Source organism: Gavia stellata, chromosome 4 (genome assembly GCF_030936135.1).
Source record: "Gavia stellata isolate bGavSte3 chromosome 4, bGavSte3.hap2, whole genome shotgun sequence".
Taxonomy (NCBI): Eukaryota; Metazoa; Chordata; class Aves; order Gaviiformes; family Gaviidae; genus Gavia; species Gavia stellata.
The window spans coordinates 77350998-77378346 of NC_082597.1; the positions used below are offsets into that span (position 1 = coordinate 77350998).

Consider the following 27349-nt stretch of genomic DNA (forward strand, 5'->3'; position numbering starts at 1 on the left):
CCACAGTCCTTTATGCTCCAGCTTCTTTTACAGGATCGCCCTGAATAGGCGAGATCACCATCATGCTTTGCACACCATTAACTACATCCTTACAGAAGGGGCAGGATACAATGTGGAGATGTAACGAATGGAGACTGAGTTGGGGTTTGACATCAAAATTGGGCCAGAGCCCGTTTTCATTATAAATATCAATAGGAGACTTGTTATTGCCCTCATCTGGGCATATGAAGAGAACACAAATTATGTAGCATCATCCTTGATTGATCTATGTTAATATGCCTTAAAAAAAATTATCAGGCCTAATCATCGCAATGATTAGTTTGCTCTCATAAATTTGTTGACCAAGGAATGTATTCCCAAAGACTAGCTCTAAACACTGACAGCTGTCTCTTCCATCCTTATCTATAGAGGGAAGGAGGAAAACCAGCATTACCACAGGGTGATTCAGAAATCCTAAATTATGGTCCTCATCTGTTTGCTCTCTGGATATACTAGTATCTTTTCACTTACTAGAAAGGGCAACAAGCCTCAGTTATTTTAAGTTAGCCTTTGAATTGCCTTGCCCTTCCTGTCATTAAATTATTTCCCTATTTATTTCTATGACTTCCCTATTTATATAACCTAAACCAATTCATAGGTTATCATCTGAAAAAAATATTCCAGTACCTGTTTATGTTCAATACCTGTTTAAATTTGATCATTGTTTCCTCTATACACCCAAGATGGAAGGACTGGATTGAAACCAGTTGAAAACAATGAAAATATGTTCATTACGTTCAAGGGGCACTAGATCAGACCCTCTCTAAAGCCCTGTTCTTGCAAATGCACTGTCTTTCAGGGCACACTGATCCCAATTGCATTAACTTTATTGCTAATTTTGGCTCTGTTGGGCTGAAGCATCCAGTCTTGTGTAGCCATAATATTCTTGAATCAGTGCCTTGAATACAGCTGGGCTACCCAGATCCACAATGGGAGATCTTTGCACAAGTTTTGCTTAAAAGCTAGAAGGCTTGCACATACCTCAGGGCTGATAACAGTATTACACAAACAAGCACAAGAAAGCTAAGAATTGTACTATATATTTTAAAGTCTGGGTTTGCTTTTAATTTCAGTATGTATTCCTTAAGCAACACTTCATCTGAAATTATTTTTTTAGTGAGTAATTTTCAAAAAATTGAAGCTGACAATGCACATTTAATAAGCATAGAAATGGCTTCTGGTTTCCTAAGTACCAAAATATGCTAATTATAAGTACAACTATTCATTATTTTCCTACTTTCTATTTTTACACACATATGAATACCTCCTAATTGTTAAAATTGAAAAATAAACAAATGTACCCATTATACTTTTTATGAATCCAGCCCATTGTTCAAGGAAAAGAAACCATTCTTTACACAAAGATTTGCTCTGAAATTGCTGCCAAAGCAAATAACCTTGAGTTATTTGCTGCATAACTGCCACATGAGTACATTAAAGGTGCCTAGGGACAGCTTCGTCTTGAGCATGTGACTTTTAAGAAAAAGCTTTTAAGTTCAATATTTAAAAATTGCTGCCACATCCCTTTTCTTCCTCTGATTTTTAAAATAAATCCAGTTATCACATATAGGAAGAAGTCAGATGGTTTTTGTTCCTATGTTTTCAATCATTTATCTAACAATAAAGGTTTGTATTGCCTGGCTGCAATGAATTCAGGATATCATTGGGATGTTAAGGAAATAGGTGTGTGTATATATATATATATATTACATGGGTGGTTTTTCCCACAAAACTGGAGAATGTAGCCCTGATATGAAACCTGAATAACTTTCCTGATCATTAGGACTAGATGATCAAGACTGCCCAACTGTGAAAGCCTAAAAGTTGAAGACGTGGGATCTGGTCTTAAGGAGAGTTATACTTTTCACATAATCAAGTAACTCTTTAGATGGGAGGTCCATCCAAAAAGGGTTTACTTCTTCCTAGCAGTGACTGGGTTTCAAAACTGTTAGACTACTGGGTTATTTCAGAAAAATTTTAATACCTTTTTGGTGAGGTAATACAATTGCTCTGTTTCTCTGGAGCTGGGCTGGCCTATCTGAAAGAAATGCTATAAGCACAAACAGGGCTCTCTGGCAGAGTTTGTGGATCCAAAACACAGCTCTGAAAATGAATATTTTCCCCTAACTATACAGTAAGTGTCCCCAGCCCAAAAGAGATGTATGGACAGTACCTTATGTCAGGATCTTGACAGAAAAAGCCCTCCTAATAATTACAGGACTGGTCCAAAGTCCATTAAAGTTAATTGAGAGACTCGACGCTGTGTCCCAGAACAACCATAACAGATTATGGGATAAAATATTTGTTAATCAATCCAAGGCAAATATTCAGCAGACTATGGCTGGAATCAGAAACAGCTGCAGAGTCCAAAAGCAGAAATCAGTTCAGAAGACCACACTGTGAAGGGACAACAGGAAGAAAAGTGGTGGCAGAACTTGGTCCAAAGAATGATACTGTTTTCTTTTTTTTCCAAGATCAATGCAGAAAGAAGCATTTTAAGTGGATTATATTATACTGTAATTCAAAACTAGAAACCTAAAGGACAGCAGGGGCCCAGGCCTTATCACGAGATGCATTTTCTCTAAATGTCACAGACACATGTCCATGCTATGAAAGCTATATTGTCCAGAGAAATGTGATAGACAAAGATATCAAAGAAACATGGGAGAGCAGCTAGTTGAAGATTCAATACCCTAGAACATCCCTGGACCCACAGCTTTGAAGCAGAGGCTCTTTAGATTTACAGAAACCTCACTGGGAACCTCAAAAATAGCAGAAAATTTCTTTCTGATGAACCTGACTTTTTCAGCTGCTGGGTTTGGAATATGACACTCCAAGCTTTTGCCTGAGGAGGGCAGCTGAGTGGGAAGAAAGGGGATAGATAGATCATAGAATGGTTTGGATTGGAAGGGACCTTAAAGTTCCAACCCCTCTGCCATGGGCAGGGATACCTTCCACTAGAATACATTGTCCAAAGCCTCATCCAACCTGGCCTAAATGGTCTAAAAAGACAGTTAACATTCACTTCACCTGCCTGCTTATCTGCCCCTGACTTGCTAAAAAAAAAAAAACCTATGAAGGCCAAGGATTTTTGTTAGACTGAGGGTATAGACTTTTGTCAAGGAATTTCCTGGATGGTGATTTCAAGAATCTAAATATTCCATGGGATGCCCAGAAATCTGTCACATTTTGTTTAGATTTTTTGCTGTTCACTTTGAATTTTTCCTGTGTCTCAGCCATTATCACTACTGTCAGTGGTGCAGGAGTTTGAGTGGTCAAGTGAATCAATAAGGTTCCCAACATGCAAAAAAGAAAGTATTGTGCTTGCCCAATTTATGAGGAATTCAGAGGGAGACACAGATATATTTGAAAGATAGCGGAGGACATTTAGATTCAAATTTCTTGGGTTGCCCATGCCTCCCCAGCAAACTATGATACATACAAAATAAACCCTGTCAATATGTCCTAAGTTACTCACTTGGACAACGTTCTTTTAGGGCATGAGGATTTCAGGAGGTATCGCTTTTGTACATTAATAAAAGTGCAGACAGAGGAGCAGAGTACACTTACCTGTTTTATGTTGTTCTGGAAGTTCAGCTGGATCAGTGCAAAATTACCAGCACAGAAGTGAATTTGACCCATGTTTTTAACTACATTTTCAAAAGAAAAGCATTTTATTCCTTTGACTAGGGGATTACTATCCTTCCTTAAATGTATTATTAACTTTAATTATCTTGCACTTGTGCTTTGAGAAGTGAACACACTTTCAGTTGCTTTAAGGTTCATTCATAACAAGAATTTCAGGTATAGTTTGAGTATATTTAAACATTCTCAATTTTACTAGGCTTCTTCAAAAGAATATCTCAGTTGTTTGTGTGATATTCCATCAGAAAGCAGATAAAATAAAAGTTATGTTTTATGTCTGTATTATTTCTGATATTCTTTCATACAGAGGTGACTCAGTACCATTATTTTTATTTGTTAAGCTTCAGAAGTTTTTCCTGATAAAACTTCATCATTTCAGAGCTTTAAACCCCCAAATAAAAATTTGTGTTCTTTTTTATTATTCAACACTTAGGAGATGTAGTAACATTTTTATAGATTTATTACCTTTCAGATTGCAATGCCAAACACAAGGTTTATTGTCAAATAAAGTGTCATTTTGGTTTTTTGATTGCCTGCTTTAGAAGAGCATTGCTTCTGTTCTATAATTGCCTGTACCAAATTATTTAATTGGTTTTGTTGATATCTAATCCTGGAAAGTATCCCAACTAGAAGAAAGACACAAAGTTAAATGATGTAGCCAGGCAATATGAACTGACAAAAATTATTCTGGAAGTTGCTCAAAGTGAAAAAAAATCCAAATAAAAAATGGCAAGAAAAATCCTGAAACAATAAAGTACCATCCTAATTTGCTTCATTCTCTTTTAGGTCCCTATCCAGCAAACAGTATCTCCAGCCATATTTCCTGATGGATTTCATAGACTCCAAAATCCACAGAAAGTCATTCAAAATCATAAGACACTAAACATTCCTTGGAAACAGAGTATGTAACATGAGATTCATGTTGGTTTGAGGCAGTTCGTAGCTGATCTCCCCGCATGTCATTTGCATCAATTCACAGGCATTGTCATCACTTGATCTCTTTCAACATTTCCATCATAGTGCCTTATAAGCTCAATTTCACAACAACCCATCAGCAAAGATACTAAGGAAATATTCCACATGCTCTTTGGATATTATTCTCCTACCCCATCATGCTTGGGCCATCCTTCTTCCTGCAACCCCTAGTGCAGTCAAAGCTCCAGCTACTTCCCATCCCCACCTCCTTCCTCTGAGAGAGCGGGCTCTGCTACAGCTTCTGTCAGTACAAACTAGTAGGGGCACTGGATCCATCATATCTGAAGCACATATGAACTCCCAATATTAAGACTTAGCCATTGCTCTGCCATTGAAGAGCAGAGCAACCTGGTTTCCCAATGCTATACAAACATTAATCAAGGTTCACATTCTACCTCTGAGGTAAGCAAGTATTACTCCCTTATGCAGCTGTGCAAACTAGAGCCCTAAAAGGTTAAGTGTTTACTTTGAGGCTCCTGGTGAACCAGCTGCCAGGCTTAGATGACTGGGTCACTAAATCAAGCCTCTCCTTGCTTTCTGGCTTCACCCTACCTGGAGGGTTTCCATTTCACCATATCACTTCAACATGAAAACCATGCCAAGAGGAGAGTAAGCAGGTCATAGTACCCATGATACAACATTTCCCTGTTCACCGCCTCAAGTTGCACAGGATGTGAAGATGTGCCATGGTACCATTTTATTTCAAATAACAGCATTCTTCTACCCCATGGGCAAAAAACCAGTCATATTCAAACTACCTGCAGGAGTTTCTTTCAACATCTAAATGTTCTTGATTTTGATCTCAACCTCAAGTTGTGCCAGGGTAGGTTTAGGCTGGATATTAGGAAAAATTTCTTTCCTGAGAGAGTGGTGAAGCATTGGAACAGGCTACCCAGGGAGGTGGTGGAGTCACCATCACTGGAGGTGTTCAAGGAACGTGTGGACGTGGCACTGTGGGACATGGTTTAGTGGGCATGGTGGTGTTGGGTTGATGGTTGGACTTGATGATCTTACAGGTCTTTTCCAACCTTAGTGATTCTGTGATTCAGCAAAAGCATGAAACAGCTGATCAGACCTATTGCCTTTTTCAAATGCAAGATTTCACTAGTCACATGGATCTTTTTTCCATTAAGAGGCAATGGCTCTCAGCTTTCTCCACTCACTGATCTCAGCAGGAGTGGGAAGACGCTTACTCATTCAGAAGCCAACAATTTCAAATCATCTGTGAAAGGGAGAGGTTCCTGGTTCCTGTAGGTATGCCCTACACACACACTTTGTCCGCTTGATACATTGGTTCTGCTGAATAATATTTCAAAAAGGTCTTATGTATATCCTATGTCAGCCAAAGAAACTGAAGAGTTCAAGCAACAGGCTGTCCTAACACCTCTTATAAGCACAGCAAGGAAATCCTTTCCTCTCTTCACTACTTCACTACTCTGGAATAGCCTCTGGGGTTCCCACTATCTCTTCTGTTCAGCTTTCAGAGTGGAGTATGCACCAGCATCTCCATGCAGACTACTCAACCCCGTCCTGGGTCTGCGGCCAAGAACGTCCACCCCCAGCGTCACTCTGTAATACTGGAGGCAAGGGGAGTGCCACATTGTCCCTCTAGTATCTTAACCCCCACCCTGAAAATCAAGCTCATTGGAATGAATTCTGATGCAGGACTCATCCCTTTGGAATGAATTACCAATGTATTTATCCTTGCATACTATTGCATCCATTTAGTCCATTTAGAGAAAGGCTGAAGGCTGCAACTTGCATACAGAAGATAAACTGGAAAATTAGCCTGCTGCAAGCAGCCCCCAGCCACTGTCATTCAGAAGATCACAAAGGCCCCATCATTTATTGTTATTACAACTCTCACAGAAAAATCATGGCTGTTTTTTACTTACTTTTCAAATTCTGAGTCCTTCATCCTAAAACAGGTGATCTCAAGAATTTGCCTTAGTGTGTGCTTCTGTATCCATCCTGCACGGCTGTAGTCAAAAAGTCTGCAGCACCTGATAATGTTTTTCACATTCTTTGCAACCTACAAATTACAGGCTATTTCAATGAACAAGAAACCAATACCGACACAACTGACACAAGTGCAAGCACTGGAAAGCTTCGCTAACATATAATACAAAACACCATTTTATACCTATTTTGATAATACAGGACAACCTTCCCCGGCACAGTAGGAAATGTTAAAACAACACTCCATAAGAAATTAATATTTTGCATTTACTCAATATCTAAGGCAATTTCCCCTTCAAATGGCACTAGTAAACTTCAAAACTCTTTTAGGTAAAGCAATGAATTCCAGATACAATTTATATATTTTAAACAGTAGGCAGAGGATGAACTTCCTTCTGTGATGGAAACCTAGAGATTTGCTGGAAACCAAATATCAAAGATCAAGGCAGGTATACATTTCATAAGCATCAGTGAACTTCAGAATATCAGCGAATTATTTGTTCTACATATATCAAGGCATTCTTTTTTTTTAACTTAATTTCAAAAATTACCAAAATCAAGAAGATTTAGAGGTTAAAGGAAAAAGTATACATGGGACAAACTGATGAATATATTAGCATTCAAGCAATTGCAACTTTTCTCTAAGTCTGTTAAAAATCTCAGCAACCTGGACCTTAAAGTAACGTTACAAACTGAAAATTGACAATAAAAGGCTTCCATGCTTACCCTGTTCTGTGTTGAATTTGCTCCGCTTACAAGAATAAAGCCTTGTTTAAAAACACCACTCTTTTTAACTGCTATTTCTGCAAATGCAACCGAGGAATTGAAAGTCAGGCTGTGTTCTTTCTGGCTCACATAATAGCAGCAATAATAAAGATGCTGCCACTGCTCCTTATGCACTCATTTGAATGCGTCTGCCTGAGACAGAATTAAATCCAGCTCAGTTGCATATGCTCTGCAGTGCTACCAGGAGTAAAGAGGAAGAAAGTCCTTGGAGGAAATCCTGATCACAGTGAAGTTGGTACTCCAATGCAGCCAAGATCTCATATTTTGTTTGTTTTAACCAGAAGAGTCAAGATTCCAAGCCCCATACTCTCACTACAGAACATTATGCAGAGCGAATAGGCCTATTTGTGGCTATAACCATGCCCTTATGTAAGCTAAGGTTGCCCAAAGTAAGTAGCTATGAATCAGGCAGATTTGACTGCTCCTTGGCAGCTCTGCCTGGCGAAAAAAGGTGGAAGAAGATAAAGCTTTTTATCTGGCTAAAGACATGAAGAAGGAAAAGCAGTTTTTATCCATTAAAAAAAACGTTTTTTCTACAGTGATACATATAAAACAACAAAGGATATTCAAATCCAAAGAAAGAATTAGACTTCACTAGACTAGGCTAGGATTTTTCTTTCTTGCCACGATTAGCAAAACATTTCCACCACAACTCCAAGCTTTTCATGGAGAAAGAAATGCAGCAATCTTGATTCATTTCTTCCTGTAATCAGATGTACCTGAAATGTATTACTTAATGGGTGAGGTGACGTTTTGGATACTGTGGTGCCTGGCACTGGTGCTACATTTTTCTGCCAGCTTGACACAACCATTTGTCCTTACAGGTTAGATAAGCTACGTACCAACCAGTTCATGCTATCAGAATCTTTCAGCAGAGACACCAGAAGCAATGTTCCTGTTTGTTCTCTGGAGTATTAGTGATATCACAGCACTTTTAGCAACCACAGGGCCTTGCCATAGTGTGTTTGGCATAACGCTCTCTGTTGTCACTGACACATGCCAGCTGGCTGCTTCTCCCCTCCCCAGCAGTGACTACATTTCAGCAGCATTTATGCATGTGAAGTACTTGGGGATCCCTTGGGAAGAAGGAGGACAATGAATATTTTAAATATTTTCTTATACTTCAGAAGCACAAAGGCTATCCATTGAAAACACATCCTCTACAGGCATCGCAACAAGAGAAACTTCCAGACACTCCCTTACACAGACTGCAGCTTTCTGTGAGATAACTTCCTGCCACAAATCACTGAAGTTCATTTCGCTACCCACACAAGTATTGCCAGCCACTGTATATCACAGTATTTTCCTCAGCAACTGTGTCTCCCATGGATCTGGGCTTGTAAGGTGCCACCTGCGTCATGCGTTGCTTCCCTCTCCCAGCCTTTATGGAACTTGCTTGGTGGCTCAAGGTATTTGGAAAGGGTGGGAAGGAGACCTGGAAAGGGGCCTCCGTGTATTCCCTTTACCCCAAACTCCTGAATTCTGCCTACAATAATATACACCACCTTTCCGGTGTTGAGCGAGTCCGGGAGAGGTTTTAGGGAATGCCTAAGACAAACAGGCCCCTAGTATTATACCTAGGAGAAGAATCGTGCTTTGCAGAGATGGCAGCAGGCTGGATAGGGAGGCAGAAAAGTTCTGCACAGATGTGCTACAATGGCTTACCTATCTAGGGGGATATGCATGGAGGAGATCGGGACAGACCTAGTGTTTCTTCTGCAGGAAACAAAAGCTGCTTGCCCTTGACATGAGGATCAGAAGCAAAATCTGTGTTCAAACTTGTGGTTGCTGCCCCTCATTAGAGCTGTACAGTCACCCTAATAAACAACATATGGGAAATCTGGGGTAATTATTTGCCAAGAAAGCAAAAATAGCAAAATTTTAATGGCAGCATGAAGAAATATGCTGTAAGGAATAAGTTGGGGACAGAGTGGTAAAACATGCTGCCTTCTTCCATTTTTGTGAAAATGTGTCAAAAATGCATAAATTAGTAAAGAAAAACCCATACTATAACACCTGGCACTCTCTGGCAAAAGGACTAGAGCTCAGATGTGCTTTCAAGGCAAACCCTGCAACACAGGACAGCTTGGAAGCTTACCACCCTGCTAACTGTCCCTGAAGGGACCGTGCATCAGATCCACAGTCTCCAAAACGCCCTTCTCAAGAGTGGAGGAGGTGCACGCACGTGAGGCAAGCTGGCCAGGGCAGGAAAAGGAAGATGCTCAGTCACTCTGCTTCCAGTCTGTCTCAGGACAGTCTGACAGCAGTCTGTAGCAGTCTCCCTGTCTGACTGTCCCCTTCTCTTCAGCCAGCACACCCATGCAGAGGTGTACACTTAGATTTCCTTCATGGGACCCTGCTGCAACAGGCACCGGGGGAAGAAGGGGAAGCTTTTAGAGTTATGGTTATATACCTTGTCACCAAATGGAAGATTTCAATCCGCAAAGATCTATCAATCTAGCGTATTACACACAGAGAGATACACACATCAGATTTTATTCGTTTTGTTAAAAAATAAAGAAAAAAAATAAATGCCTGAAAAATATTCTTCTCTTGCTATAAACACATCAGTGCTCATTTTCCCTATATTCTACTTCGGGCCATTTTGTGTAAAATCTTTAATTAAAGTTTTTCTTTGAAATTGTCATCATCAAACCAGAAGAAAGAAAGTAAAAAACGGAAGGACACAGCTGTGCATATATGAAGTGCTATTCAGTACCAAATGAATTGGAACAAAATAAGTATCGTGACTGTTATGCTCTTAGTTTTGGCTCTGTATTCTCAGTAGCACAGTCTAACTTGTCACTTTATATTGATTCCATCTGTTTACACTCTGCAGAGTATTGGCTTCCTACAGTGAACATTTCCTATTTACCAGCTGGTAAAGATAGGCCCAAACCAGATAGAAAAGAATTAGACTATTTTCAGATCCTCATAAACATAAAATCAAAAATTAATGGGGGAGGGGAGATAAGAGTAGGGGGGAGTGAGGAAAATATATGGGTCTGATGCTTGTTCATATTGATAGCCCTTTACAACTCATTACCAATTTTTAGAGAACTTGAAATTTGTGCAATGAGTACACAAAATAAATCAATTTTCAGTACTCTTTACATTGTGCTTTACATGAATAGACTTACTGTAAATGCAAATCAATCCCAGTACTTCAGTAATCTTTAAAGAGAAACAGTCGGGTTCTGAACTTAGCTAATACAATATTCCCACTCCCACCAGCCAACTATGAGTGAAAGATCTCCATATAAAATTGATGCACACATGCAGCACAGAGCCATCTTTGCACTCCAACAAATTTAATTTTAGTTATTTCTTTTTCATACTTGCTGGATTCCTTTCTTAAGGAGACTGTTGTTGGGAGGTGCTGACTCACCTCAGGAGAGTCCTTTCACTGTCATTAAAAAAATGTTTCAGGTTGCAAGCTCTTCTTGAACAAAGTTTTATTTTTTAACATTCAGGAACACTGTGTCATTGAAGTTGAAACTCCTTTCTGTGATACCATGTCCTTTTGCAAGTATTACTGGGGAACAAATATTTTCCCTATTTTTGGAGTCCTAGCAGCCAAGTCAGTGAAATTGCACTCTGTAAAGAAAATGAAGGTACATTTGGGTGCTTAGAAGGCGAGCTGCCCTTTATTGAACAAGTCTCTGCTGCACCAGGGCAGTAGTAGCATGCAGCCAGGGCATCAGCTGGCCAGGAGCATGGAAAAGAAGGGTCTGGACTTCTGGTGTGGTATGAAAGTTCTGGTCCTTGTTACCCACAGCACATAAAGAAGTGCATAACTTTCCCAACTACATTGCTGCCTTACTTCCTTGAACACTCACTGAGTCAGTAGAAAAAAGCTCTTTCATGCACCATCATTTATATTCCCAGGCACACATCTGTTCAGCGTTTGGCCCTCCTTCCCAGGCCAAGTTCTTTGCTTAGGAGGCAGCACTGGGGTTCCTACACATTGTGGCCATTTTCCTACAGTTTGCTGTTACTTTTCTTTCTTAATCAGATTTTTTTTTTCCCCCCTTTTCTTTAAACTTGCTTTTCCCAAGACAGTGACCTTCAGGAGTTACGTTTTATTACAACTGACTAGAAATGATGGGAGGACTCCTACAGTCAAAACTAAACTTAGAGTTTTGCCCTGGCATTTGAAATACTCAGAATCTTTTCCTAGCTTATCTATGCTTTACTGAGCAAGTAAGAATGACTGCAAACACAGTAAAATTTACTTCCAACAAATAGAACAAATAACCTTGGTGTCATAAACACAGGCAAGGTCAGCCCTGGATCATTTGATTAAGTGAACTGTCAGCATGGCTAGAGTTTCTAAGTGCAGGACAGTGATGAGAAATCCAAGGCCACCTGTCAGGTCTTGGATCCCCTATGTCTTTTCACTGACTAGAAGACGCTCTGAACTACCTGCTGCTTTTCTTGACCTTGGCCATTACACTAGTTATGATGTCTAAATCCAGGTACCTGTGGTGTGTGGTCCAAATGTGGCTTTCTGCCTATACAAAGAGAAAATTACTATTCCTTATTTTACTGAGGACATTAGGAACTTTTTCTTTTGTGCTTCTGTTTGGTTGGGGTTTTTTTAACATGCACGTACAAATTCAAAACCCAATCAGAGTTACTAATATAAACGTATCCATGACTGATGATGTGGATCCAAACAGAAGCAGAATAAGGCTTGGCTTGGGAATAACCACTGTGATACATTACAGATAAATATGTAAAAGAGTATATGAACTCTTAAGTGTATCTGAATAATTATCTGTGTACATCATGCATTTACATATCTTGCAGTACTTAACTGAATTGTTCCTGGGACATATATTTTGCAGTAACCTTGCCTTAAGTTAATGATGTTTTCTGTTAATGTACTAAAATATATGTAACAGCTCTATCTCACAATGCTGTTAAAAAAATAACATAGAACCTTGTAAATTAAATATACCAGACCTCTAATTAGGACTTTGGAGGGTATTTTCAATTCATAAATTCTATAAGAAGATACTTCAGCAGTTTCTTTTGTGATAGGAAACACTTAACATGAAAACATAAACGTTACTCTTCAGTTAGCTGCATATAGCCAAATGAATAAAAGCTATGACATTAATAACAACTATACCAAGTTATGATTGATAGGCTTTTCTACAGCGAGAAAAGATTGTCTTGGACACAATCTGTCCTAACAGCCTTGCGATATGTTAATATTTTATTCAGACTAGAGTGAGGATATATTCAGATGTCCTGCTCAGTGGAAGAGAAGCAAATGGGTTGCAAATACTACTGCAGCCCTGAGGTGCAATAACAGCTGTGAAATCAGAAAGATTTTATTTCCCCCTCCCAAATTACAGGCCAAGCCCATGCCAAGCACAGCAGGAGGTTGGATTTTCCTTGGAACTTACATCAGGTTATGTTTAATGTATTTCTTCTATGAACAGTCTTAGAATAGAGCCAACAGACTGTCACACAGTGCTCTAGAAGGCATGGAATACTCTTCTGAGTCCTTGTAAATAACTATTATTAGGCATGATATGTGACATTAGGTTAACTTGCAAATGCCCGAATGTAATAAAATATCATGATGTTGATAAACAGATTTTCATGGCTCAGTTCGTGCAAAAATAAAATAATAAAAATCTAGCTTTCCCCTAGTAACACCACCACTTCCAACCTCAATTTTAAAAAGTGGGTTTGTGCTGTTCAAATTTGTGTTGAGATCTAAGTAGACTGAGCTCTCAGGTGGCTGGATACTTCTAAATAAATAGAGTACAAAATGCCTAAAATGCCTTTTTTCTGATCACAGAATCATAGAATGGTTTGGGTTGGAAGGGACCTTAAAGATCATCTAGTCCCAACCCCCCTGCCATGGGCAGGGCCACCTTCCACTAGACCAGGTTGCTCAAAGCCCCGTCCAACCCGGCCCTGAACACTTCCAGGGTTGGGGCATCCACAGCTGCTCTGGGCAGCCTGTTCCAGTGCCTCACCACCCTCATGGTGAAGAATTTCTTCCGAATACCTAAATCTACCCTCTTTTAGCTTAAAGCCATTACCCCTTGTCCTGTCACTACATGCCCTTGTAAAAAGTCCCTCTCCAGCTTTCTTGTAGACCCCTTTCAGGTACCGAAAGGCAGCAATAAGGTCTCCCCAGCGCCTTCTCTTCTCCAGGCTGAACAACCTCAACTCTCTCAGCCTGTCTTCATAGGAGAGGTGCTCCAGCCCTCTGATCATCTTTGTGGCCCTCCTCTGGACTCGCTCCAACAGGTCCATGTCCTTCTTATTTTGGGGGCCCCAGAGCTGAACGCAGTACTCCAGGTGGGATTTCATGAGAGTGGAGTAGAACGGGAGAACCACCTCCCTCGACCTGCTGGTCACGCTTCTTTTGATGCAGCCAGGGATACGGTTGGCTTTCTGGGCCGCAAGCATGCACTGCCAGCTCATGTTGAGCTTCTAATCAACCAGCACCCCCAAGTCCTTCTCCTCAGGGCTGATCTCAATCCATTCTCTGCCCAACCTGTATTTGGGTCGGGGCAGTCCCAAGCACATGTGCAGGACCTTGCACTTGGCCTTGTGAACCTCATGAGGTTCGTACAGGCCCGCCTCTCAAGCCTGTCAAGGTCCCTCTGGATGGCATCCCTTCCCTCCAGTGTGTCAACCGCACCACACAGCTTGGTGTCATTGGCAAACTTGCTGAGGGTGCACGCAATGTGCTGTGACAGAGTGTTTTACACCAGTCTTGCAAAGGGCTAAACAATTACAGAAATTGTACTGCCATGGAGAATCTAGTTTCTTAAATAAGTCAAGCGTTGTTACTCAAGCCACAAGCATCTAATAACTAAGAAATAAAATCACAGTAGGACCGTGCCAGTCCTACACCAGAGATTTGTTGCAAGAGTGCTTGAAAGAGAAAAGTGCATAGGTTTTTGATGCTAAAAAGAGATTCACAGTGTGGATGAGAGAGGCTTTTAAAATACTACTTAGTACTTTAGCATAATAATAAAAAAAACAACAAAAACCCTCTAAACATAGAAGTATGGCCAGATCTTCATGATAACAACAACAGGGCAGCATCCTTTAAAACATGTTCCTAAACTGATATCAGTACATCAAGAACAACATCTACTTACCTGAAATGAATTACTACCCTAGCCTGTGTTTTCTGTTATTACCCTGGTCAACATACTTTCTCCTTGAGCAGGGATTCCAGCTGACTTAATGTCATTGTTTGGCAACTGTGGCTGTTCAACCTGAAAACAAATATAATAAAAAAAGATTAGATTAACATAAAACACAAGCGCATCATGAACATAAACCACAAGTGCATCACAGCACTGTTGAAGACCACTGTAGGGACATCAATGGGTGAGTTTTGTTTTAGCATGTGAACAACTACAAATGCAAGAAAGTGGCTTGATCCTGCCCTTTGTTGTGGCTGTTCTTCACAGCTCTGCACTGCCCTTGAAGAAAATCACCACAAATCTGAAACCCTGAGCAGAACAGAGATGTGGCAGCTGCTCCTCTACCACACGAGTGATGACTGTTAGTGTAAAATATTTTTTCTAGAACGATTGTTTTTGGCTGCCATAAGGGACATGAAGGGATATTAGCAGCTTGATCTGGCCCTTGGGATGACAGAGTACTCAGGAGTTCCAAGGTCAAGAAAGTGCTAGTGCCAGTTCTCCCCTCTCTTCTGCTCCCATCAAGTGTTCTTCAGAGAACAACAAGCATATCTCCTCCTCCCCTTCTCTCCCAGCACAAATCTGGGATCCATTTGTCACCAGTAACTTTTAAAATTCTTTTAAAAATTAAAAATACATCACCTTGCTTTTGTTTTCTCATCCTATTGACTTGCATCAAACACCAGAGCAGGTCATTTTCAGAGTCAACTACCAGCCAAGTTTACTTTCACTAGTGGGTTCTGCAGGTGCCAAATTCCACTCTCAACACACCCTTCTCTGGTTTCAGCCTTAACTAACTGCTTCTGAAAAGTCTTGTGCGATTTTATTCATATCTGTATTTGTGGGATGAAGTCCTAGAAGCCAAGCTCTGCCATCATTTCCGCCTCTGAATTTAGTGGCATTACCTGAGTTTTAAACAGGGAGAGAAAGTAGCTCTGATGATGTCTCCTAGCAAAACTCCTGGAAAACAGCACCTGGACTGCCCTCCAGTGGTGAAATTACGTCGATCTATGACTGATCTCTCTGACCTACCATTATTTTTGCTTCCATACATTGCAGACTGTCTCAGAGCAGTTCTCTAACAAACTAGCTGGACAAAAGACAAGATCGTCTAAGCGTGATCTTTACTTTCCACATTTTAGTGAGTTTAAAAGGAAATAAAGAGTAACATCTTATATATCCTCCTTGAACACTGGAAGAAAATCCAACCCCAAGCGTACAAAAAGCTTTACCATTTTATTATATTGCATGTAATAAAGAAAAGATTAACCTTTTATTCCAGGAAAGATCCCTCATTTGTTATTTAATTAGTTTTCACTAATTAATTAGAATTTTTTAAGCTCCCCTGTCTCTCTGGGAGAAAGTGGCTTAGGTCCCTCCCTTTTTCTTCTTTTCTTTCGCTGCTCCTCTTCTTCCTCCTGCTTCCTTTCAAAGTCCTAATCCCATTTTTGTATCCTCAGTATTACACTCCCTCATTCTCTCTTTGTCTGAGAGTTTTCTTAGCTTTGCACTTGCTGGGAACAAAGTTGGACTGGAATTTACAGAATATTTTTTGAGGCAACTCTTTATTGAAGGCCAGATCATACAAACCCATAGGACAAACTGAAGGAAAAGGAATTTCCCTGCAGATCCCCTTGCAGAATTTCACACTTTATATTTCACTGGGGAGGGGGGAGGGGTGTGGTGTGAAAAATATTTAGTGCTCCACTAAGGAAGCTACTGCGAGAGCAGAGATTTCGGGTTTTTTTTTATTTTTACGTAGAGTATGGCTCTACTTTCCATTTTACTTCATTAAAGGTAAGAATCCAAACTTAATCCCAGTTCACACCCAGCTGGTGTCTTCTCAACTTTAGTATTGAAAAGTTACTTGCACTGGAAACAAGACAAATGCAAGTTATTTACTCCTAAAGGACTGAATCCTGAAACGTTATAACTTTCCCCTTACTGGGTCCCTTGGCTTAGCTTCTATGTTTCGCTTAAAGACATGTCAAGCTGAGCGGCATGTTTTCAAATCGCTATTAAACTGAATCAGTTATAATTTCTTTCATAAACAACAACTTTCATTGTTAATTTAGCGAACAGACTGATTAGTCTTAAAGGTTCGTATTTTTCCAGTAGCAGATCAGTGGCTTAGCAGACCATTTCCTTCACTTTGGCAATCAGGTAACATTCCTATGGCAACTACGCCAATTACACATACAGAAAAAGCGATTTTAGAAAAAAAAAATATCCTATCTCTATGTCACTAGAAGCTCACATTAGCAGCTAGATTCTGCCTTGAGAGCTAGACAACTCGCAAGTGATTCATGACTACAATTTCGGAGCAATTTGACGGCATAATATGGAACACTTACTTACCTTTTGAGCATGCCGGTACTTCTGGAAATTTTAGTGAACTTTGACAGGAAGTCGAGATATGGCACAGTAACTTTGCCAGTATTTGGGATCCGTATTTCAATATACACCGATAAGTCCTACCGCGATATCAGATTTTTTTAAATACTTCAGTAGCATTACTCATTCTTTTCTTAAAGAGCAAAACTAAATTTATCTTATAAACTTTTATTTTGTGTATTTTGCATTACTACTTCTCAGCAACTTGTCTAGAATTAATCAGAGCATTAATTTAATATCTGGTAAACCAGTTCCAAAAAAGTTACAACCTACAAGTCTTTCCATCACGTAAGATAAAGATTTCTCAATTCTTTAGCCCTATGGTCTTTCATATTTATATATGAAAGTCTATTCATCCTTATCAGCCTCACTGATGCATCCTTCTCTTGTTCCAAAAGATTATTTAATGTTTCACGTGTATATGTGTCCCCCTAATGACAATTTAGTATTAGCAAAGAACTTAACATCAATCTTAGCTGAAATGGGCTTAACCTATTACAGACTGATTAGTTTAAAATGCAAATGTAATAGATCCGTTGACCCAAATTAAACAAACAAATAAGAGTCAAGTACACTAGAAAAAACCATATGTATAAAACTTAGTCACCTACACTTTCAGGACAGAAATTTAAGTGTACAATAATGCTGGTGCAGACTGTGCATCAGAATCCTCCCCTATTTTTGATAAGCACCAGTCATGATATCATATGAACACCCAATGTTCAATGTTCCTTCAAGTCCAATCTGACGATGGTTTATAAGGTAGCAAATACCAAAAGTGAGTCGAGAAACTCCCAGGACAGACAAAAACCAGGTCTCTGACTCAGAGTTCACAACCTAATCTATGCATATTTATAACATCGCATGTATATGAATTTAAGCTGTGAGATATTATTTTTTAATAAAAAAATCTGCTAATAAATTGCAAGTCTTTCAAATAGTGAGACACACTACACAGACAAAATCCTCATATAAACATACCAATTGTCAAGCTTAGCTCACATTACTTTTGCAAATTTTCTGAGACTTTCACTTGAACAGAAGGTTTTGACCATGTCTAGCATCTTTTTGATAATATTGGTCTGGAACCTGCTCCCATTGAAATTTTGCTCCTGACATAAATAGTAACAGCCTCTAAATGATTATAAACAGCAATAATGTAGCATACCTCTGCCAGCACAGCATCAAATTCAGCTTTTGTTAGATGGAAGAGAAAGGTTTCAATCACTCCCGTGAATTCATCCTTTGTGACTGTCAGGGTCTGACCAACATCAAGCATCTGAAATGCTTTTTTCAGTTCATCATCTTTTTCAGCTGTCTTTTGAAGTAAGATCTGTCCAGTGTCCCAGGAGAATAATGTGGGATCTGGGACAGAGCTTACAGGCGCAGCTGAAAAATATATTAGGCAGTCATCAGAAACTCTTAAGTCTGGCAAAATCACATATTTTTCTGAGAATTCAATACAAACAAGTTTATTACTAAAAATATATAAGTAAATAGGTTGTTTGTCCACTGATTTGAAAGCAATAAATAACTCAACACAATTGTAAATATTTAAATAAAAGATTCCAGGGTTTCTTTTTCTGCTGCTACAGCCAACACAGTAAGTTAGCATATACACTTAAGTTTTAAAAATTAAAAAACAATAAATAAAGCTACAGTGCATAGATGTGTTCCATGACAGCAGCCCTCCCACTTCAAACTATGGCGAGGATTTCTTTGCCCTGTAAAATTTAGAGACTGTATTCAGTTATTGAGCTTTGGGTAGAGATACCATGTAGTAGTGGGGTCAACATTCATTGTCCGTATATGGAGTCTATGGCTATTAATTTTTTTAGCACATGCCAGCCCCTTTCCCACTAAAAACACAACCAGCAATGGAGCGTGGAAGTACCTGACAGTATAGGGATGCCTTATATTACTTAAGACACCTCTGGCTCTCATTAGACTTGAATAAGAACTAAACAAGAACGAAAAGATTTCGTCTGATGTTTCTTTTGGATTCATAATGAGCCAAATTCAGCCACAGCTATAAGCATTTAATTACCTTCTACTTGAATCAAAGGAGGTTTTGTACACAAATCAGAACACTGGGGCTAGTTCATAGGCATTTATGTTTTTTCCAAACTTTAATCTAGGATCTGCTCTTGAACAAAATGTAACTGCCTTCAGAAGCAGCTTTGTTTACAAAAAGCAAGATGGCAAAATACATCTTTTTGCTATTTACAGCTTTGCTGTGGTTTTATAAGAGCCAAATTTTTTCTTATGCTCATCCCTTCCTTACAATGTAAGTATACAATCATGGACGCCTTGCACATTTCATTTCAACTTCAAGCCATTCCAACAAAAGAAAGCATTCAAATTCACAGCTGGATACAGCTTCAGTGAAATCAATAGAGCTGTCACAGCTTACTCCTACAATGAATTTGACCCTAAATCTAAAACTATATGGCAAGGAGAGGAGGAAAAGTGACATGAACCGCAATAAAGGAAGCCTCACATGATAATAATTAAAAATTACTTGCAAGAGGAATATCCACATTGGGATTAACAGCAAATTTGTACTCGATTGGAACAAACTATAAATCTTACTGCTCCAGAAAATGAGCTTTCTGTGGTAAGCGTACAGTCATTTCAAATGAGTTCCCAAAGGATAAGATGTATATCAAATCTGGTAATCTGTAATAATTGGAAATAGTGATCTTGTAGACACTTCAGAACAGAAATGAGACAGTGGTCCAAAGAAGGCATCTCTCTCAAGTTCCAATGGACTTCAGAGAAGGGAAGAAAATAAAGACCCTGTTTCCTCACGTACAAGCAGGAAGAACAAGAGTTGGGTGAGAAGGACCATGGCTCCCTCTTCCACCCTCTCTCCGTTAGTAGAACTAGATTGATTTTGTTCACATCCACAGGATCCAACAAACACGGTGTATCTGTGAAAGACGGTTTCTCTCAAAGTAGTGAGGGAAATGTGCCCCAAACCCTAAATAGCACAACAGCTCCCTGGCCGCTGCAACTTGCTACCTTGAAAGGCACCACTGAACCCCAAGCAAACAGCAGGACAGAAAGGACTGAGAGGATGATGCCACCTGCAAGTTACACAGTCCCAGGACTGTGAACACTTAGACTTCAGTACAAACCTGCAGCTGATTTAATTGAGCGCTGCCTGCTGCCACACAATGATGCTCTGTTTTGTGTAGAATGAGGTCCTGGGGTAAATGTGATGCCTTGAGAGGAGGGGTGCAAGGCACTGAGGTCTCCTGCAGTTGTCACTCTGGCCATGGTCTCACCTGGATTTAAAACAGGATTATGAGAATACACCACAACATAGGACACAAAAAGAAGCATTGTGGCTGGCAACAGCAACAAGAGAGACAAAACCTGATTTCTTGACACAAGATCTAATTTGCTGATAAAAATATTGACCGAGATAGTTCTTGCTGACACATAGTGACCAGATGAGAGGATTTCAGAATTTCTGTGATTGTGCTGGATACTATCTCTTATGTCAGCACTTTCAGATACGCAGTTTAGAGTAGGAGACTAGAGTGGTAGACTACCTCCTTTACCAAATAACACAGAATTATCTCTGGAAATGTTTCTGGCCATTATCTTGAAGGCTATGCACATTAAAGTACTCTAAAAATCTTTAAAAACACAACCTTTTAGTTAAGAAAGCCTGCTGTTTTATTAAGCAGTACAGTTGCTTGGATGTTTATTTAGACTTTTAGGCTTCTGCAGGAGAAAAATGCATGTACCAGACACCAGCTCATTACACTAATTACTCTGTTTTATGAAGAGCTATTATTAATTTTCCGCACCAGGAAATCTGAGGCAAACTATAGTGTAAGTATAAACAGAAGAGCTAACTGGGAAAATAACAATCAGAGAGAGATAGCATTGCATGGCATATGCAACAGTTTCGTAAGTGTGGCTCACTGGTGACCAGCTAGGCAATGTTAAATGGTCTGCATCTGCTCTCCACAACCATACAGCTTGAACAGTGCCCGCGATTGCAAACACCATTATGTGAGCTCCCAGTAGGAACGCTGAGAGCCGACAATGCTCTGCCACTCAAAACTTTGGAAGATGCCACTCTGGGGCTTATTCTGGTATGATGAGGCATTTGTCTTTGCCTATGTGGAACGTGTTTTGAATGTTAATAAAATAAAGGTGATTCAGGTGATGGTGCAATCGCCCAATCTTTTCCATGCTGTTTTACAGTCATTAGTCACAAAAATACTTTAAAATATTGGCAGTCTTATGCACTGGGTCACAGGGTAATTCTATTGATACTTATGTAGTTAACCCAATCAGACACTTCAAAGGAAATATTTTAAAAGGCCCTGTTTCCTCTATCACAAACGTAATTCAAAATTAGAAACTCTGTTTCTCCCCAAACTGAGTGGCAGTCAGAGCGTATAATATATTTCCTCCTCTCTCTGATATGTGCCAATTAATTGCACCTTGCTCCTGCCATTCAGTTACCACAGTATAGAAAGCAAGTGTTAGCACAGGGAATTCTATGAATTCCATAGCCTTCTGAAAATCCAGCATGCTATACACAAATGACAAAAACCATATAAGGAGGCTCAGCCAATTCTCTGTAAAAGGAGATGAGAAGTAAAAATAAAGCAGATGTTGCACAGCCAAGTGAAAAACAGCAGGACAAGAGCAAGACTTACCAGTCCTCTAGCAAAAATGCAGCACTGTACAGCATTGTACGCGGGTAGAAAAGTCCTTTTGCCCCCGCGCCCCCCCCCCCAAAAAAAAACCCACCATCCAAAATGAATAAACAAACAAAACCACCACAGTTCAAGTGTTTAAAGTTTTCATTACCTAGCTCAGTGCTTTGGACTACTAGAGAGAGTGAGAGGGGGGGAAAAAAAAAAAAAAGAAAGGAAAGCAAGAGAAAACAACACTTTTCTGACAAGTTAAGCAATCTTATCTTCGTGTTATCAAACAGAAATTAAGCAGATCTGAGTAGACCATCCCCCCTGCTTAACACATAGCAAATTAAGCAGTTGCTGAGTACTGTCACTGGGCACTGCATCTTCATCCTCTGTACCCTCAAATTGTTAGAAAAACCTCTGATTGGGTTTTGACCCAGGCTTGGGTCAAGCAGCTTCTTGGTCACATTTTGGGAGTTAGCTTGGTCAGAAACCATTCCCAATGGGCAGTTTGCGTGCAGCCATCCTGTTTCAAAGACTGAGAAGCGTTTAACAGTCTGGACATGGGCTATTCCATGCCAGTTCGCCTCAGTGCCAAGAAACAGTCACAAGCACACTTAATTTACTAGCATAGCCTATCTACAGCAGTAACCCCTGGCAGATGTCCTAGCTCTGTAGCCATCCATTAAAAGAAATTAGCCTCCAAGCATTCTTTCTCCACCATTCAGGTGGAAAACAACCTTTTCTTCTTCATCTGATACATGGCTACGTGTCATCATTACTACAGTCACTTGGCTGATACTCTTGCAGTGGCACCCGTGCAAGTTTGGCTCCCTAGGAACCATAAACAGGGGGGGTCCATTTCTCAGAGGCCAAGAGCTCAAATGAACTGGTTCTGGCTGCAAGATCTACCCCATCATAAATATGGACAGACAATAAGCGTATTTGAAACAAACAAATGCAAGCCGATTCTGCCGTTGCCTCCTCAGGCACCACCAAGCTCTGTCTCAGGTACTAGGGGGGTTGATACTAAAGAGACTGTGCCAGCTATTTGTACCATGCCCAAAACAGAAGGGAATTCACAAGCTCTTCAACACTGCTCTGCCCTTTTTACGGGTTCAGCAGACATACTTAAATCAATTTGTTAGCAAAAGGACCATTCAAACAGCTCAGGCAGCAACAGCTATGCAGCTCAGTAACTACGCTACAAGAAGAATATGCTAAGTAGAAGCACATCCTGCTGCTGACTAAGGCATTAGCAAAGCTTTCTTTGACTTCAGGGAATCAGGATGGAGCTCTGAAGTAGTCTTGTAAAAACCAAGCGCAACTAGTATTTTTCTGGACTCCAGGCCTTTTCTCGTGGAAGTATATGTCTATCTGGTCTACTAACAGTCAGCTTGCCTTTCTTAGCTGTCTTTCACAGACCCTGCAGAAATAGTCCATGGTCTGTAAGAAGTCCATATACTAAAAGTCAAAAATTACTGATACAGAGCAATCAAATTTAAAGTTTCATCAGATACTGAGCCTATATTCTCTTCGCACTTACACTGCCTTTACACCTGCAAAATAGCAGTGCATGAATCAAGAATAACTTACCTGCACTGAATAGCCCCTGATTTATACATTACTCAGAATTCGTGCTGGTGCATAAAAGGTCATCAATCAGATCCATTGCTTGTATTTTTAAGTACACTCCTACTAGTAGGAGGGCAAGATCCTCAGTTTACCATAAATCAGAATAGCTCTTCTTGCTTTCCTATCTTCAGAAGAATTACAGCATTTATAGCCACTAAGGGATTTGGCCCTCATTTCTTCTCATTTCAATAATTTAATTGATAAGAGTTTCCCAAGTGTTTATATACCAAGTTCCTGCATCTGAGGCATGTTTCACTGCAGTTACAAGATGGATGGATCTTGCAAATGGCATAAACATATTTCCAGCCAGTTTAGATAGAAATGTAAAAGGCAGTTTCTAACTAACAGAATGATGAGAATCTGTTACAGTGTTTCAGTCAGGACCATGTCCTTTTCTTTTCTTGGAAGGATAAATGAAGCTTTAGAATAGAATGCTTTTTCTATTTGTTTCTGAAAGCTTCACTATTTCGTATTGTGTTTGGCAAGACAGGTAGCAAGTCTCACCTTCATTTTCTCTTAGCTTTTTTTTTTTTTTAAAGCCCAACACATTTTATATAGCCTAAATTAAAAGGATCACTGTAACCTTGTCCTTTATTTTGTTTTATTCCCCTTGAAAGAGTGCCAGCCTCTGCAATTGTCAGAGAACAATTAAGGCTATGAATTCCCCCATGCAGATCAAGGGTGAACAGTCCACGGCTTTAGCACTATTGGTTGTTCTCATGATGGGGTTACAGCAAACAACCAGCAGCAGAGCCACATCAGACTATAAGCTCCTGCGTGGTCTGAAACGGGCTACCAGAGGCTTCCACAGTGTGGTGGGATGACCTGGGCTGGCTGCCAAATGCCCACACAGCCATTCTCTCACTCAGTCTCCTCAACAGGACAGAGGGAGAAAATAAGATGGAAAGGCTCATGGGTTGAGATAAAGACAGGGAAATCACTCATCAGTTACCATCACAGGCAAACAGACTCAATCTGGAGAAAATTAATTTAATTTATTGCCAATTAAAAATAGAATAGGATGGTGAGAAACAAAGACAAAAACCCTAAACCACCTCCCCCCGCACTCCCCTTCTTCCCAGGCTCAACTTCACTCCTTCACTCCCAACTCTTCTACCTCCACCCCCCAGGCATTGCAGGGGGATGGGGAAGGGGGGTTGCAGTCAGTCCATAACAGAGTTCCTCTCTGCCACTCCTTCCTCCTCATGCTTTTCCCCTGCTTTAGTGTGGGTCCTTCCCAGAGGCTACTGCCCTTCATGAGCTGCTCCAGCATGGGCTCTCCACAGGCTCTACCTTCCTTCAGGTCATGCCCACCTGCTCTGATGTGGGGTCTTCTGTGGCCTTCAGTACGGATATCTGCTCCACTGTGGTCTGCTCCATGCACTGCAGGGGAATACCTGCTTCACCGTGGTCTCCAGGGGAATCTCTCAGTCTGGAGCACCTCCTCCTCCCCTCCTTTTTCTCAGACTTCGGTGTCTACAGGACAGTTTCTCACACTTCTTCCTCCCTCCTCACTCTTCTCTCTCACACAGCTGTGCTGTATTTTTATGCTTCCTTAAATAGGCTTTCACAGATGCACCACAGCTGATAGGCTCACCTGTGCCTTGCAGTGGGTCCATTGGAGCCAGCTGGAAGCTGCTGTGTCTGGCATGGGGCAGCCCCTGCCCTCTTCTCACAGAGGCTGCCCCTGCAGCCCCACACTACCAACACCTTGACACCTACACCCAATACACAGGGCAAGTCATCCTGAGATCCAAATGGTGGGTTAAGCAGGGGCTTCTGGGGAAGTCACTGTTACCTCCCACCTCACAGCTCTTCCTGGAGCTTCCTGTGTCTGAGGCATGCAGCATCTTCGCCAGTGTTTGTTAGCCATTGGAAAAATTCTGCTGTGCAAATCACAGACTATGCACTGTAAAGATGGTGTCTTCTCATTGCCTTCCTTTTCTTCCCTTCCTAACTCCAGTTATGAAATCCTTAATTAATATATTCTCAGTCTGCTGTTGCTACTTCTCCCTATTCTCTTTCCACGGCTTGAGGGGGAAAGGCTGATTCTAGAAATATCAACTACTTAAAGCCAGATTTTGACCTACTCAGAGCATGACCAAAGAAGTTTTCCCATTTCATACAATCCAGGGAAAACAGTAGTAGCACTTGCTTTATGGGAAATGCAAAACAGAAACAAAAAAACATGAAAGTTCTCTCTAGAAAGAATGAACAATCACTTAGATACCATATCCTCTTCCTGCATGTAAGCTGTCCCTGTGTGACACACTAAGGCAGAGCTTGCTGGATTCTGGAACATCTGTCTTTCATGAACAAACCACCTCCAAGAGTCCTGCCCCTTAAAAGGTCTAATGTTATTCAAGTGGCTGAGCACGTTCACTTGTTCCTGTGTTTATCAAACAAGGTAGTACAGCTGGAAACATACCTCCAACCAATCAGGCAGGGCCCTGCCACTACCCTAATCTTCTTGCTACAGCAGATGATGGCTTTTCAGCAAATACAGAAATTTCCATTCCAAGATTCAATTCTGGTTAAGTAATGCAAGAGACTGAGATAACCTACAGGATATGCATTTTATTTTGCAAAGAGAATTTTACATGTTATGAGCTCAGGAACTGTGTAATTTTGTGTCCCAAAGGCAGAAATTCCCCCAAAGATAAAGCCAACCTCCAACACATCAAGTAAGGAAGTTCAATAGCACACACGCTGCCTCCTGTACTGCCCTGTACATCCTCAGTGTAGAGCAGGTCATTCTGATTATCAGGACATGCTCTAAGTTGGGCTACGGTGACGGACTACAGGCCCATAAAGCTCTGGAACTATAAAGCCTCTCTGTTTCAGGTACTTCAGAGAAAAGGTGAAAAAACTCCTGGCAAACAGAACTGTGGAATAAACCACACATCAATCAGATTCTTCCTTACCAGGGGCACTTAGGCATTGCCTCCCTCTTAAAATAATTTCTTTTCTTTCTTTAGTCCCCTTAAACTTAACAGTGGAGGATTTCAACAGCCACACTGTCTTTTCTTCAGTCCAGACCTGCAGCTCTCGCCCTGACAGAACACGAAGCACAGATGCACCTTTCCCTCCACCCTTGCAGTCAGCCCCTGTGCCAGCAGAGTCCCTGACCCCAACCTCCAGAGCAGTCCGGCACAATCAAACCACGCAGCGATTCTGCCTTGGTTCAGGCTGCACTTATCGTTAGGTGACAGGAAATTAAAGTGATTAATTAAAGTGATTAAAGCCCTGCCTCACGTAGGGAGGCAGGTGCTCCGCTGGCCAGCCCCCGGTGGGGCCGGGGGGTGCGGCCGCCCTCACGAACAGAGCCCCGACACGGGGCCTTCCTGCCGCCGTGCCAGGCCCCGCTCGGCGATGCGGCGGTGCAACGCAGCCGTCACGACCCGGCCGGGCCCTGCTGCTCCCGGCCACGTCCCCGCACTGAGCTGCGGCGGGCTCCGGGCTCCCCAGCCCCTGCTAGTTACCTGCGGCGCGGGGCGAGGGCGCGGGGCTCGCCGGTACCGGCACCATTACCGTTCCGCGCCGCTTCGAGGTCTCCCTGTTGCCGGGACGCTGTTGCCGTAGTAACAACGGCCTTCGCGCCTGATTGGGTAGAGGCGCCGCCGTTCGCATGGCAACAGTAAGGCAGGTCCCTATTGGGTGCGGGGTCGGGGCTGTGGTGAGGCTCAGCCTGCCCTGCCCAGGCCTTCTCCTGAGGGTAGCGGGCCCGGCCGGCACTGCTGGTTAGAGGCGGGAGAGTCGCGGTCTATTGGCGGGTAACGGGAACCGCCGAGCCGCGTTATGGCATTCCCCAGCAGCCGTTACAACCGCCTCCGGCTCCCGGGCGGTGGGCTAGTAACAGTCCAGGGCCCACCGCAGCCCTCGGGAGGAGGCTGGGCCCAGGGGATCACCGCCAGGCGCGGCTCTCCTGGCCGTGGCCGTGCTGTGCCTGCTGGCCGGGTCCAGAACTGAGGAGCAGCTGGAGGGGTGATAGTACCTGCTCACCCCAGTTGTTGTGTGAGTGCTTTTGGTTTAAGATTTCATTGAGCATTTCAGTGA

General features: G+C 41.4%; 1 protein-coding gene across 1 annotated transcript in view; it reads right to left on the reverse strand.

Annotated features, from left to right (window-relative positions):
* Positions 1-26923, reverse strand: part of EFCAB6 (EF-hand calcium binding domain 6) — a 113510-nt gene extending 86587 nt beyond the window's left edge. The window contains 4 exon segments of the mRNA XM_059816720.1: positions 14600-14663; positions 16953-17068; positions 18157-18437; positions 26776-26923. Coding sequence (XP_059672703.1) covers positions 14600-14663; positions 16953-17068; positions 18157-18437; positions 26776-26923 — 609 coding nt within the window.
* Between the last annotated feature and the right edge of the window lie 426 nt (positions 26924-27349).